This window comes from Platalea leucorodia, assembly GCF_965183815.1.
Source record: "Platalea leucorodia genome assembly, chromosome: W".
Classification (NCBI taxonomy): domain Eukaryota; kingdom Metazoa; phylum Chordata; class Aves; order Pelecaniformes; family Threskiornithidae; genus Platalea; species Platalea leucorodia.
This window is the reverse complement of record NC_138859.1, coordinates 43,248,245-43,264,421: the sequence shown is the minus strand read 5'-3', so window position 1 is coordinate 43,264,421 and position 16,177 is coordinate 43,248,245. Positions and strand designations below refer to the sequence as shown.

The 16,177-nt window shown below is 37.7% G+C and overlaps 1 protein-coding gene across 1 annotated transcript in view; it reads right to left on the bottom strand.

The window, feature by feature from the left end:
• The window catches only part of LOC309602011 (ADP-ribosylation factor-like protein 15), a gene marked incomplete at both ends in the record, with an annotated part of 207,235 nt that overhangs the window by 163,694 nt on the left and 27,364 nt on the right, over positions 1-16,177 (bottom strand). Inside the window, 2 exons of the mRNA XM_082335286.1 lie at positions 3,537-3,596; positions 6,042-6,186. Coding sequence (XP_082191412.1) covers positions 3,537-3,596; positions 6,042-6,186 — 205 coding nt within the window. The remainder of the gene's footprint in view (positions 1-3,536; positions 3,597-6,041; positions 6,187-16,177) is intronic.

Sequence of the window (16,177 nt, the reverse complement as noted above, 5' to 3'; positions counted from 1 at the left end):
CCTATTAAGATATTTAAAACTGTTAGAACAACATTTAGGTTGCAAGCACTTGGAAGATTTAAAAACACCATATTTACACTTGCTTGCAAAAAGTCAGTTTGATCTACTTCAGCATGTGTATTACATTACCATCTTAAAATAAAACATGCAATTTGAAACAAAAATCTCCTGTTCTAGTCAGGACCATGAAGTCAATTAAAAGTTCATAAAAGTTTATAAAAAATCTTACAGATTATTATAAAAGGAAGATAAAATATGTGCCCTGCAATATGCTCGCAGATTTATTGAAGTCTGAAGCTTTAATAGTTTGCAGTAGGTGGCAGACTACATTAACTGGACTTTATGTATGACAGCCATTCTCAAAATCACCTCTTTTTTTTTTTTTTTTGTTTTTTTTTTTTTTTTTTTTTTTTAATTTTTAAAGGCACAAACACACAGTAAGTCCTCTAGGGCAAGCAAAGTGAATGGCTGGCAACAAGAAAATCACTTACCAGTTTCCTTTCTACCTATTACCCCATCTCTGCCCTCCCTCCATCTCTGCTGAAGAATTCAATAACAGCCAGGATCTCAGAAGCAGCACCACAACTCCCCAAGCTGACAACTGCTGTCAACACCCAGCAAGGCTCAGATGTACCCTCCTCTGAGCTGCAGTCACACCTTTGGTAACAGTGCAGGTAATCTCAAATAAATCTCAAAATGATCTTTATGCATCTATCTCTATGGCACTTAAGATTAGTAGACATACCACAGCTGTGTTAGTTCTGTCTGTCTAGCCCTTCTGCTGACTGGCTCACAAAGTTTGAATCTGCTTTAGCCTTTGAAAGGATCAAAGCCATTTCTGGCTAGAATAAAAAATATTTTTTGGGGGGGTGTGTGTGTCATAAAACGTAGGTATCTTTTTATTAATTTTTAGCAAACCAATGTTTCTACTTTTCTCTCCACAAAACATCCCATCAACAAAAAGCAACCCCCCACCCCACAAAAAATGTAACTAGGAAATTTTGTGGTTTGCTTATCTTATTGTACATAGCTTTGATAGGTGTTGCTTACATGGCTCCTACTTGTGTTGAGTAAGAAAGGCAACAGGTTGTCTATTCACACTGTAAAAAGCTAATTGTAGAAAAAAAATGTTTTCAAAGAACAGTGGAAAGATGGCTACCGCTGAATCCTTATCTGTTTTTCCTCAGGACTCAAGTTAAGATCCATAAGCAGGTGCAAATGATCTCTCTTATCTATGAAATGAGGAAATTATGTGACAGAGCATGGGCTTAGGCACCATTTGAACAGCAGGCTGAGTATGATTGATAGCAAACAGATCTAGCTTTAATGCTTTTGGAAGCTGAATATCTCTCTGCGACTCACAGCTTGGACAGCTCATCAGGGTCATCTAAAAATTTCATCTGCTAAGACTTTCTGTAAACTGTTAGATGCAGCTATGTCGCAGATGGCATTGCATGCACTCCACAACTAGATTTTGTAGAGGTGTCAACTGTCTTTTAGTCAAATACAGTATGGATATTTTATTGCTTTGTGTTAGTACATCACTGTCAGGATGACTTAGGCTGGCATTTACTTGTGGGACCAGTTTTCTGATGACTAACTAGATGAAATTTTAGCTGCTCTGTCAGGCTATGTTGCTAAAAGGGTGTTCAGTACTCCCCTCCTTCTTCACAGAACAAAGGAAGATGGTGGTTTTCCCATAACTATTAAAATATTAAATTTAATTAATAGCTCAACATAATTTTCTCCCTCCTCCCTCATTTTTTCACAAGGCAGATACTACCTGATATCTGTTGCCATCTTCTCCAAGGATTCATATTTTCCATTCAATTTGGATCGCACGACAGTGTGACTCCCCCTCCTACTCTCTCTTCTTTTGCTCTTTACTTCCAAATTAAGACAAAATACACATGCTTTGTTTAACCAATCCTATTTAAAGTTATTTTTTCTCAAGCTCTCACCTAGACAATTAATTTAGCTGGCCTGAGAGTGTGAATTCATTACTTTGGTAAAGAAGCTTAAGGAGGAACAGCAGTGGGGAGGACAGTTCTCATCTCTCTTTTCCTGGGCATGCTCAACCAGCTGCAAACTCAAGCATCCCCGATATTTACCACTCTGCTCTTGCTAAGCACTTAACACATTTTGTCTTAAATGAAATTTCAAAGATGTCTACACAACATCTTGATTCTCTAGGCTTGTGAAAAAGGCCTTTGGGTGGATTACAAAAACGTAACACAAACATATGACAATATCTTTTAGTATGTAAACCAGAGAAAGTTACTAAACCCTATAACATGTTGTTAGTATTTTTACTGGCATCTCACCAGTAGTTTCTAAGTCTGCATTTACAAGATAGCAAACTAAAATATAAAATAGACTTATTCTAAAAAAAACCAACTGTAAATTATTAGTTGGCCTCTAGAATGGGTCTACAATCTTGATTTAGGCCTGAATAAGTATCCACATCACAACTGACACCATGACTTTGCATTCTGTTTTGACAGCATTACAACAGTGAATAACTGAATAAACATACTAAATAAATGGTGATTTCAGGCACTGTGTCTCCAGGCTGGAAAGATGCCTGTTAGAACCAGAGAAGCAGCTTCCTATTGCCTTTGCACCTTCATTATCTGTCTTGAGATTAAACCTCAGCATCCCAAACTCCTATCAGCAAAACGCTGTTAGAAACTTCTGAACAACAAATGTTATCATCTGTCTTATTTTTCCAGTCTTTCCCCATTCTCCTGTATGTTCATCGTACACAATTTCACCCTTAGTTCCCCACTAGGGATTGCTGCACCATAGCAGGAAATCATCAAATCTGTAATTTCTTTCTATACCATTATTCAACTGAGTTGCATAATATATAGAGATATTTCAAGTTATCCTGGTAAGATTACATTCTGAAAGAATGTGGACTAGGGCACGCACATCTTCACAGTAATCTAAATTACATGCATTATTTTATAGACTAAATTTTTGGAGGAAAATGTGTGGGTTTTTTAGTTTCTCATGGAGCAGGAAGGGATTCTTAGTATATCAAAATAGAAACTTAGAGAACAGGCAGTTCAACTTGATCAGTAAATAAAGCAAGAGCTCCTTTTCAAGTAATTCAAGCAGGCTTATGTTTGATTTGAAAGCTATATATAGCTTACCTGAGCTAGTGCTCATAAGTAAAAGTTTATATGTACAATAAACACAAGGAACACACTTCCCTGAGCTGCCACATGAGCCATACTAAAATTACAGCCCAATTTGTATTTCTGTATGACTTAACCTCTGCAATCTGAGGAATGACATGAAGGAGATACACCAGATACTTATCAGCCTTCTGCTTTTTACTTTTTGTTCTTTCTAGTCAGCATTTGTTCAATTTTTCTCAACTTTATCTGCTGTGGTGAAACATGGGTTTTAAATTCCAGCCACACTGGAATTTTTAAATTTATCATTTCTAAATTTAAAACAAATAACAGTTTGGTATGATGAGATTTAGACACTGCATGTTTTTATAATTAAATGAATAAACGCTATACCTCCAAGTTCTTTTACGTTCAAGATGGCATTCTGGAATGGCACCGCTTTTATGCTAAAACCTAAAAAGAGAAATAAAGAGTATTAGTAAGTTATTTGTTAAAGAGGCCATTTAAAATCAGTTGCATACATTCAGAAAAGACTACTTTTTTCACCAAGAACCAGGATTTTGCATGGGAAATTCTGTTTCAGTATGATGTTTAAAAATATCAGTTATAAGATGGGGGGAAAAAAAAATCAGTATGAGCAATGAAATTTGCAAAGATACTATTAAATAGCTGGCATACATTAAATGCAGCACAAAACTTCCATCCAGGCCATCTACCACTTGGTAAGGAGTTAGTACGGAATATACCTTTATAAAATGATCTTTTAATGCATCTGGAATTAAAGTTTAGATTTCAGATTACCAGTAATATGAAGTGATCCTTCTGCAATTTTTAGGAGATGTGGAAGACAACGTGCAATTCAAATCACTGTTTTCTTACATTTAAACTTCACAGGTTTTGGTTACACCTAGAATATTAATCCTGTCTATAAATGCTATTAACAGAAAGATCCTTTTACAGACCTGAGTGGTATGTATTAAAATGGTTACAAGCACACTAGAAGCATCTATGAATCCTCTATTAGCCTATTATATGCTTAAAACTAAAAATCTTTAATAAAGTTTGATGTTTTCCCTTAACTGGAAATTCAGACAGCCAAGAGAAAGGGAATATGAAAGGCTTCCAGCAATCCTTCAATATACTACATACTAGATTCTGCATGTTTAGTGCATGCATACATGTAAGTGTATATAATACTTTATATAGGAAAAATTACATCTACTCTTTCTCTTCCTAGAAAGGAGTAAAAACTGGAATGGACCTGAGTGGTGTTGATGAGAAAAGCAAAAATACAGGTTATAATTTGAAAACTGAGTGGAGAAGTTGTCACACTATATTCTTGGATTCTCAACCATATTATCTAATATAGCACAGATATGGTACATATGGGTAGATTTATTATAAGCTGAATAGCCTAGATATGCATCATTTTGATTTCGATGCTGCCTAGAATCCATTTTCATTCCTCAAGTTGTCTAACTAAATGATGGTATTTTGTTGCAACTATCTAGAAACATATAAGAAATTTAATTTTAAAATAAATCATATTTTCATTATTTCCTTGATAGATCTATACTGCTATATTACATTGCTGTTACTATTGCTTTCAGAGTCCAGGTGAACTTGCACTAATTTCAGGTGAACTCTAAAGATAAAGGGGGGGAGAAAAAAAAAAAAAGACTGAGTTACTCAACAATTTCCTTCTAACCTTTTGAGTTATGCATTGACATCTTCTCCACACAATGAAGTGTCAGATCACTTTAACATTCCTAATAACACCACTATGAAGGCAATGGGTTAATTATTCATTGCAGAAAAAACCCACTATTTTATTGTACCTGTTTTACTTTGTTTACTTACAGTTGTATTAAATAACCTTATGTTCTTGTATTTATAAAAGGATACACTGAAAACCAGTTAGGGTTGCTAAGAGACAATCATAAAATTCAAGCCCATGAACCACAGCTACAATATAAAGCCATATAACTATATACACAAGTTACTCACACAACACTCACTATCTGTTCCCTCACCCAATCAACCTTACTAAATCGTTGTAGCCACAGAACCAGATTTCTTCCATCTCTATGACCTAATCTGTCCTCTTTCTGAACTCTGCAGCCAGGCATTCCTTTTTCCTCACTCTACAAGTTTGTTTTTGTTTTTTTTTCTGGTGGTTTTTATTTTTAATCAAAATACACTTTTCAATATTAGGCATTCTGGTTCATCTATATCAGCATGCATATTCAAATTTTTTGAACTTAAGAAACCTTTTAGTTGTGGTGGTTGTGTCTGGTTTTGTGTGTCTTCTCAATGCCACTGGAGCTTTTTGTAAATTGATTCTCTGATCTCAATCTGCCCTTACTACATAAACAAGTCTCTTTGCTGATCTAAAAGAAAGGATTATCACCAGAAACAAACATTTCCATTACATTTATTCTTTTGGTTGCTAGCATATACCACAAGGCAGTACTGACCAAGTATGAGAAGAAATAAACCCCAATGTAAATTTCAGAGCATCACTGTCCCATTCTATTTTATATGACATTCTTCTTTTTTCTATCTGTATAAGATGACTGCTTAAAAAACAAAAGAGAAGAAACAAACCTTTTAAGGTCTGTCTACAGTAAACTGTGAATGTCCGTTTCCAAAGAGTCTACTTACACCACAATGTATGTTCTGACTTTTGACATATTCCAAATTGTATGTTTTCATGGATATTCCCCAGTGTATGACCAAACACTGAAAGAGTAAGTAGTGGTAACTTCAAAGCAATCCATTAGGTACTTTCAAAAGCAAGATAACTAAGCTGAAGTTCTCTACCGCCTTTGCTATGTGTTTCAGAAGTTACCTTTGGGCAACGTTACAGCACACCATGGAATAAAGGCAGCATCCTACCTGTGGTAGACACTATATTCTCCGGGCTTTCACTGCAAAGCTGCGACAGAAGACTTGTCTTTCCAGAACCAGTGAGGCCTATGCAAACCAAGTCATATTCAGGTCGTGGTGGTGGCGGTCCCTTGCAGCAAAGTGCTCTAAAACACTGCTGGGGGGGAGAAAAGGAAGAAGTTACTTTTTTGCAAATGTTTCTTCAACAAGGTATGAAAATTCAAGTTTATAAATTTAAAGGTGCTAGAGAGAAGCAGATTATTGTTCCAATTTACTATTTTGGCAAAACCAGTAATTAATAGACTAAGATCAGCTCAACTAAAATCTATAAGAGCTTTATAAGAAAACATAAATATACCCATTAACTTTTCACCTAAACCTCATAGAGCTGGATTGAGGAAAGTGACTTCCATTTCCTGAATAGCATGAACAGTGCGCATACATTGAGATAGGCACGTGCTCTACTCAACTCCGCAGTTGGGTATGCATGAGTTTGCTTCCTGTGCTAATTTCATGCAATACCTGGTGTGAACATCATTGCAGCTGCTGGCCAGGCTCTCCCTGTTGTCACAGGAAAGAATCAAAGAACTTTGCTCCATTGCTGTCCTTCCTGGGCTTGCTTTGGCACGTGTTTTGAAGGAGGACGGCACTCATCCTACCTTACAATATCAACTGTTAAAGAGTACAGCTCGTAAAGAAATACATTTTGCTGGACATAGCTCTAGTCATAAAAATGCAGATCTCTCCCTGGAGAAGTATGAATTAATGACAATATAAAGAATAAAAATCACTTACACAAAGCCTACTTCAGAGTTCTGCTCATGTCTCTTAAACAGTATTGCCAAATTAGGCCAAACCCATTGAAAAGGTCCCTTAAGCCCTTAGTAAGGTTCATCAGACCCTTCTTTATATGTAATATGGAAAACTTTTATGTAAACAAATGTAAAAATATGCCATTCTGGGAAAGCTAGGAAGTTTATATTTAAGGTATGGGGTATAATTACCCACTAATGTCCAAGATAGGTCCCCCCACCCCAATATATATAAATATCTTCTTCCCCAATATCTGCTACCTTCACATCAGAGGAATACATCTGCAATAGCAAGGAAGGGAAAACATGTTTGTGCAACCACTCCTCTCTCACATGTTCTGTTTTTACATAGTCCCAGCTCTTGACCCTTCAGCAATAGAAACCTGAGTCTCCACACCTGAACTGGAGCTCATTGCTAATTTAATTGATTTTTTTCCATCTTAACCACAAGCCGATCACTACATTGGATAAAGAAACACAGTCTTTACAACTCTAACCTAATTGGTCTACATGACTACCCAGGCTCTCTCATTGAGGACTACTGGAAGAGCAGAAAAACTGAACAGACATCAGCAAGGCACTATTGCAAATAGCAAGTTGTCCAAAGAAAACGTGATTATAAAAAGATAGCTCACTGACTGCAGAACTTTTATTGGGTTCTTTCTGTACAGATGATAAATTATTATACATGCTGCCAAAACAGTCTTCATTGGTTTAAAGAAGCAAAAGATATGTTAAGGGAAAGTTAAGAAATTCCTTCAACACCTTATAAAAACATGAAAGGAAATATTTTAGGAATAAAAACATTTACTGTAGTAGTTAAGCTGAACAAAGGCAACAGATTTTAAAAATAATTTTTTTTCAAGAAGGTTTGCCCTTACATGTGTGTCCATAGCTAAAAGGAGTAAACATGCCTTCTAGCTTTATTCACTGATGTCAGTTTATACGTATCCCACAGACTCTACAAAGCCACAGCAAATATTCTACTCTGGTACTTAAGTGAGAAAGGCCAATTGAGTTCATGGTACAACATAAACTCCTTCAAACAGAGTTTCCACTTAAAGGATATCAGGCTGAAGGCCACGTAAAATTCTTTGAAGCTCACCAGAGCTCCTGAGGCTGTGTGTCAGGCCCATTGCAGCCAGTCTTTAAAAGGGATTCAATTTGTCCCCATCAGCATGGAATCTTTGCGACAACTTCTTCATGTCATATTGAAAAATATAAAGGAATAGATGAGCTGATGAAAGTCTCTGCTTCTCACTTTCCAGACACTGTGCCAGTTCTTGTGCAACCAGACACAATTCTTATGGGCCCCAATGACATTTATTAACCTGCAGTTCTGTCAAAGATAATTATTGCCCTTTGTAGGACACACACAGAAGCTCTGTGGGTGACAGAGGGGCTCCGCAGGCTGTTTTTGTGAACTTCAGTCTCTCTTTAGTGCAGGTTCCCTAAGTCTAACTTAGGAACCTTAAGTCTAACTAATCACACACATCTCTGCCAGTTATAAAGATACTGCTGTAAAAGTTATTCCATATCTTCTGCATTGGATCGTAACCAGAAAGTGATGGCTGATTATGTGTTAAACTGGGCTAAGTTTACTAATAGATGCATCTGTCAAAGGGGAGGTGAGATATTTTTTTTTTTAAATCCTGGGTTTTTTTTCTAGGGCAGAACCTTCAGGAGAGAGTAGAAAAATGCTAAACAGGGCTGAGAAAGTATACATAGACTGGAACTTCACAAAAGCTCATTGCTTTTAGGGATAGATGTTTAGGGACTTTGTTTTAATAGAAAGAGCAAAAAAGTAATTTCCATATAAGTTTGTAATGTCTCATGGTGGCTGCCAAGAGAAAATGTACAAAGGAGAGTTTAATTATACATGTATAGGACTATGAAATAGTGTTTGTAGGTTATATTGTTAAAACCTGAGGTTTAATATCTTCTCTAAAAGTGTTAGTTGTTCAGTGCAAATATGATTTAAAAACCCATATAAATGTTTAATCTTTCAAATGCTATTAAATTCTTAACTCCAGAACTATCTTGTAGCATAATGTCCCATTATGTACTATGAAAAAATGTGCAACATTTGTTAAAAAGAAAAAGATATCTGAAAGGTCATCCAGGAGCATCTGATTTATCACCTCTACACAAATTATTTCTTGTCCTCTTTCATGTCACTCTTCCAAGAAAAGAGCCCCAAATTCTGTAGTGGTCTCTGAAACCAGATATTCAGAGAGATTTAAAAGTTGTCAGGGGTTTTTGTTTGTTTGCTTGTTTTTAAAGAGAGAACCAGAAGTATTATTTCAATAGCATTTTTAGAGAGATGGGAAAAGACCTCTGTTATGCTATAGATAAATAACGGCTGTTCCTTTATCTATCTAACTGCATCACTATCACATTTTTGGCATCCATGTTTGCTTTTTTGCTAAAGAAAAGAAAGGGCTAGTAAGCTTTACCCAGTGATAGCAGTCTGCTTTCCTGAACAGTCATAGCTTTGTCACTTCTCAGTTTGCATGTCAAGCTAACATCCTTGAAATATTGTGTTGAGTTACACACACAGACATACTCACAACACCCCATGGTTCCAGACTTCACTTGTTATTTCATTCAGCATGCATTCATGCTGCACTGGTCATTTATTTAAAATTCACTAAAACCCAAAGCATTTAATTTCCAAGGGGATACAGATTTCTCCTTTAGAACCCAGCTAATCTGTTCTCTTTTTAATTGCAACATACCCAATTTCTGGGTTTCATTAACTTTCTGCATTGAACTGGCATCTAGGAAATCTCTTTGTGTACAAGCTTAAACAACTAAATTGATTTACAACTAAATTGGTTTACATATCCAGAGCACATCAAACCATGTTTTTAACGCTCAATTTAATGTTATCTGCAAGAGCCCACTTCCTATACTGAATTACAGCTTTCAAATACTATATTGATATCATAACTTATGCCAGTCTGTTAAACTTCTGTATTCCCACTCATTTAGTATCTGATAAGAGACAAAATAGCATTTTAATATTATTTATGCCCAGAGTCCATCAGTCAGACACAACAATATCAAGCAAGATTTAAACACACATAAATCACAATAGCTAGTGAAGTACTTACATTATCCAGGGAACAATTATCTACCTTTTGCTGGCAACAGCTCAGCCACTTCAGGACAAGGTAGTGAACTTTTACACCTACATTCAGAAATCACAGCTGTTTCTCACTCTCCTGACCTGGAGGAAACAAGCTGCTACTAGCAGTTAAAGATAAGCTAACCATAGGTAATGGTCTCGCTAGACAGCGCTGGGGAACAGAAAGGACTATTTGAAAACAGACACATACAGAAGACCAACTGAATCTGCAAATTTTTTTGAGAAACACCAGTATAAGTTTAAGAAGAACAGGTAATCTTTGCTTCTTTTAAATTCTCCATGAATTTCTGGAAAAGGCTTGGAGAGATTAGTAAAAAGAAAGTGACAACATATTTAATAGCCGAATGTCCACTTGAAAACTAAAGGGCAGAGAAGGACCACACAGACTCCCAGTATCCAACCCACACTCCTGGAAGGGAGAGTGCAATCACCAGCATTTCTCATAGGAAATTAGTGGTTTATAATCACTCTCCCAAACTTAGCAGGATTTTTCTTAGTAATTTTACACGAAACCACACATACTGTCAGTGGCACTCTCTTCTGAGTTTTAATAAGCAAAGACTGCTTTGTAACCATACTGTGTCACGCAGCAATCAGTCGACATCTGCGTCTTAAAGCGGCATGCAATCTTCACGGAATAGCTCTGTAGGATGTGGGGTTTTTGTGACCACTCATGCAGCACACACAGCAAGCAGCAAGACAACTGAAGCAGACAGTGGATTTCATAATACATGGTACGAAACAGTCAAATTAGCAATGCATAAGCATTAGCCAAAATAATGACTGGAGCTCAGGCAGAAAAAATGGATCACGTTCAGCTGAGTAATTTGCTTATAACAAGTATCATCACTGCTTCTGGTACTAATTTTCCGAAGTGCAGTTATGCCACAGCTAAAAGATGGAAATGATCACCAGAATATTCAATGCATTAACCTGTATGCCATTAATTTTACCCAAATATTGCTATAAAACAGACCAGAAACTTCAGTTACACTAAAATACTTCAGCCATCAGGAGACTAGATCAAATGTCACAAACAGAATGGCAATATGAGGGTATCATCAATGCACAGCTGAGCAGGTGAACTATACTGCCCAGTGGGCAAACCACCTCTCAGCATACTGGAAATGGAAGAAGCAACATGCCCCTGACAGTCTGACCTCAGGGGAAAGAAAAGAAAAGAAAAAAAAAACCAAACAACCAAAAAAACCCCCAAAACAACACAAGAAAACACACACACCCCACAGCCAAATAAAAACAAAGCCAACACACGCCCCCCAACACCATCTTGATCTCAAATCTACCAGTCAAGTTGACTCCAGTCACGTGAACCAGAGACCAGGCAAGCATCTTAGAAGACAGAGACCACCATCCACCATTCTCCACGTTCCTTCCCCAGTGCTTCAGAAAAGGCTACCATAAAACTAACCAATTGCTCAGCATAAGAACAAGCATCTTCCCCAAATCCCACAGATGACTGGATAAGCTGCTGAAACACAAAATTCTCCCCCCCCCCCCCCCCTTTTTTAAAGTAAAGCTACAGTCATTATCAGCATTCCTGAAAAGTTTCCCTGAAGATACAAGTTATCCGTTTCTGAGAGCCACAGCCCTTCATTTAGGGAAAGTTTTTACTCACTATAGATTGAAGAAAACTGTTGAGTACACATCTGAAAAGCTGTGAATAAGGGCTCACTGAAACTTCAGAGACAGGCACGAGAGGTATTCAGCACAATTTAAGTATGAGATAGAAAACACTGTTGGTAAATTCAATTCAATTCCCACTTTCAGCGGGAACACAGGACTAGATAAGATCACTGCGAGTCACTAATTTCCACCTTCCGCAATAGCAGCTATCCACATAAATATTTGAGATGGACTATCGTGAACATTCACTTCATCCTATTCTCTCATCCCTTGCACACATTGTGAGCTGCAAGTCATCTCCAAGCTCCCCACAGTAAATTAAAGATTGCCAGGATTAAAACTTCAAAGCCAGAAAGTCAACATTTCTCCAGAAAATAAAAAGGAGAAATTGCCAATGTTTTGAGCTCGCCAACACCAGAACAAGTCTTTGAGGAACAACTTCTTTCTCAAGACAATCAGGAAATACGGTAGAACAAACAGATAATCAACTAAAGAGGCACAGAAAACTTTTAGCAGTCAGTAGCTTACAGAAGACAGAGCCTCACAACTCAGGGCTCGGACAAGCAATTGGCTTAAAATGAGGACCATTAAAAAAAGAAAAAAAGGAGGGGACAGAAGGAACCTCGATAGAAATTGTTGCAGACCCTGCACTTGAGGGAGTAAGCATTAAATTTGTAACAATTAAAAGAAAAAGAAACCACCGTAGAACAGGCATATACACAATAGAGGTGCAGTAATGCAGAATGATTTTGGTCCACAGACAAAACAGCTTAGCTTGAGCATCACAAGAGACCTTCCATTTACACACAGTTCAAGAAGTAGAAGGCCGAAATATGTTAGGTCACCAAAGCAAGAGACTAAGCGAAGCAGAAGCTGAGCCATGGACATGTGATACAAAAATTCACAGATGCTTCTCCTCACAGTCCGAGTCTCCCCAAGGGAGAAACGGAGTATTCAGAGAGTCCCTGAAATGAAACTCAATAGCAACAAAGTTACTATTAAGCAGGTATCCTTTATTGCAGCGCTGGGCAGCACTGGGGATTCTCCACCATGAGTGCTCCAACGAGTTAATGAATTTTTAGAGAATATATACTATACAATCATACATATTCATAGGATTTCCGGGAAATCGTTTACATAAACATGAGGTTTCCAGGAACTTATTAGCATATGTAAATATCCAATTCGCATGCGCAGTCATCTCTCGTGGTGGTCTTCAAGTGGTCTTTGGGGGTCTTCAGATGAAGGCTCCTAGTCTTCTTCACTGTGCTCGCTGATTGACCCTTGCTTCTGCGCGAACTCAGTCCTAGGATCACGTAGACATTGTCCTTCAAGGCTGTTGTTGCCATTCTCCTGTGTCTTCCTATCTTCATGGTTCCGTGCCTCTGTTCTCCCAAGGCCGAGTTGTCAGTAACGAGATTATCCCGGAGCCCCCCTTATCTTATAACTGTTCTTCCAGCTACTCCCTAAATCACATCAAACTGTAAGGTATTCACAACATCCTTAAATCACACCAGGGTGTCTTCTGATCTAATTAAGTGACTAAGGTATTTAGAACATCTTTCTTGCTCTTGTGGTTTTTAACCCTTTCACATGCAAAAATAAAAACATAAATCCATAACCCCAAGCAAAGCAAATGTAGAAGGCAAAGCACACAGCCCTTACCAGCACTGACAGACAAGGTGATCCTGGCTCCCCTCAGCAATTCAAATATTCACATGAAAGAGGCAGGCATTATAAACTAGTCCTGACTAGATGGAGAAACCACTTCTGCTGAGACAACATGGTCCATGGGAGAAGGAATTAGACAGAAAATTAGCAAACCTATATGGTTAGCCAAGCGTAATATTGCTGTGAGAATGATCTCAAATAGGAAAGACAAAAGGGTGGAAAAAAACATTTCAAAGAAAAACTAGTTAACTTAACAGAATAAGAGAATATAAAGCTCATAGAAGAATACAAAAGAATAGAGATATACAAAGCCTGTTATGTGGTAACACCACTCAAAGTGAGAAACAACTCAATACAAACTATTCTGCTGTCCAAAAAAAAAAAAAAAATTACAAAGGCTCACACTTGAGACTGAATTGATAAAATAGCAGAATGAGACAATCAGTTCTCAAAGAAATTTCTATACCAATGCAGCTAAAACCAAGATCTTAACTAGAAAGGCTATTTAAAACAAAACCAAAACCCCATCCCACCACCCCAAAAAAAACAAAACATAAAAAAAAGCGTCCAAATTCACCCCCGGTGTCTTTTAAGTCTAAAGACACCCCGGTGATTCAAAACTAGCGTCATAGTTTAACCCCAACCAGCAACTAAGCACCACACAGCCATTTGCTCACTCCCCCCTCCTCCCCCCGCCGAGTCAGATGGAGGAGAGAATCAAAGGAAAAAAAAAAAACCAAACCCACGTGCTGTTGATTATACGTACAATTAAAAATCCAGGTCAACTCGCATGTCCAAAGCGGCATACGCAGACTCGCCACCCACCCACTCATCCTTCACCAGTAAGCGCAGTTAGGTATCAAAGTTTCTGAGATGCAGCAGACACCGTACCCCAGAAGACAGGGAAATAACTCGCTCCAGACTACTCTCGTATTTTATTTGATTTGATATGATTCCCCTATCTTTGTTACGTTCATGACTGTCCTTCTGCAAGGCTAATTTCCTTCAGTAGATTTTTTTCATTCCAGCCAAACAAAAATTACTTTAAATATTCTAGCTTTAAAAAGTTGCTGAAATTTAAGCTACTGTGTACAGTACTTGAGAAATTCTACAGTTCTATTACTACCAGCGCGTTTTAGGAGATATACTTGTAATAACATATTTAAATTTTATGAACTTGTTTCGCAATCCTCCTTACTCAGGCTCAACGAACATCTCTTGCATTGGAAATATCACTATAACAAACAGTCCGATCACTGCCTTCCTGTTCTCTCAGCAGCCTAAAGTTACTCGGCCCCTAACAAAGTCAGGGCTATTTAAGCATCCATTATAGAGACTAAACCTCTATTGTCGCTGCTTTGGCAGCTGCATCTAGTAGCTACACAAGACTTGTGTGAGAGTAGAAAATTCAGAGGTCATTGACCACGCAAATAAAATTACATCCTATATTCTGCTTTTGATTACGGACAGGAAACGCATGCCAAGATATTTTATAAAGCATGGACTAGAGCTACACCATTATTTCCGATGTCGCCACGTATTACAGTGCAGTCTGAAATGCACAGAACTGCAAGAAACGTGTGTATAAGTAGTAACTAAAGAAGCCATTCCTGAAATGCAAACCACAAATATCAAAAACATTGAGATGATAGTTTTTTAATCCACAATTAGCTCTCATTCTTTTCCAAAACCAGAGTACTTTCCACTCCGATTGGACAAACCAAAGGGCATAAGAGAAACTTGAATTAACAGCCTGAAAAAAAGGCTGCCTTTTAGATATTATAAAACAAACTCAGAACCCAAATGAGGCCAGTTGGAGGGAGTGTTGGAGAGGATGGAAATATAAAACATTTGACTACTGCAAATGTAGGGTCAGAGGTAGCTGGCATAGTCACTGAAACGCTGTTTGGGAGAGGGTTGTGCATTTCAGCCCCACCGCTAGCAACAAAATAGGAACAATATTTTTTGGAGCCCTTTCATCCAAATAGGGCAAGACCTTATTTATAGATATAACTTTAAAGGGAGAGACATGTCGAACAAAGTGTCAGTTTTCATGATTTTTGAGAACATCACACTCAAAACTCTCTTTTTTAGCCATTGGATGGGGAGAAGAAGCAGGCAGGGAGAGGCAGGGGTTAATTTTTTTTTTTTTTTTTTTTAAATGAATGAGCAGATTTGAAAGTACTGAAAATAATGCAATACAGTATCTTGAAAAAAATGTATGCATTTAGCCAGTCTTGGAAAAAAGGATGTATTTACCCAGGAAACTGGGAGTAATTAGGTGCTGCAGTCTGCAGAAAACTGCAATATTCAGCACCACTGTTACTTTCATTTTACTTGTGTGCATGCGTGCATGCACGCATAATCATATGCAAAAGCTAAGGGAAGAAGTTAACCAGTCCTACTCTTGCTTAGGGATTTCTATCCCAACCAGATGGTTCCAGTTTTAGGTGGATCAGCATTTGAGTTGACACTCCTAGACAGTGGCCCTTTAAAACCCTATGGAGGTTTCTTCTAGGAAAACCATTAAATTTTGTGTCTATAGCGGGGGTGGCCAAACACTTCTGACATATGTGCTGCTCGGAGATCACAGATTGAAGCTCTGGGCAGCAAACGTCCCTGAATTACTGCTCTCTCCAACACATTATACTGCCTCTGGCCATTGAGTCTGCCTTTGCCTACTCATTGTACTTCTCTTTTCACTCTCCTTTTTGGGGTGAAATACTCCATTATTTCTGCTTTGTTCTGGACCCATCTCCTGTCTGTTTCTTTTGTTGCTACTATTTAATAGGGACAAGCAGAAGCAAAGGATTTCATGCTTAGTTGATTAAACACACACAAAATGCAAAATGTGCAAAAATACCCTA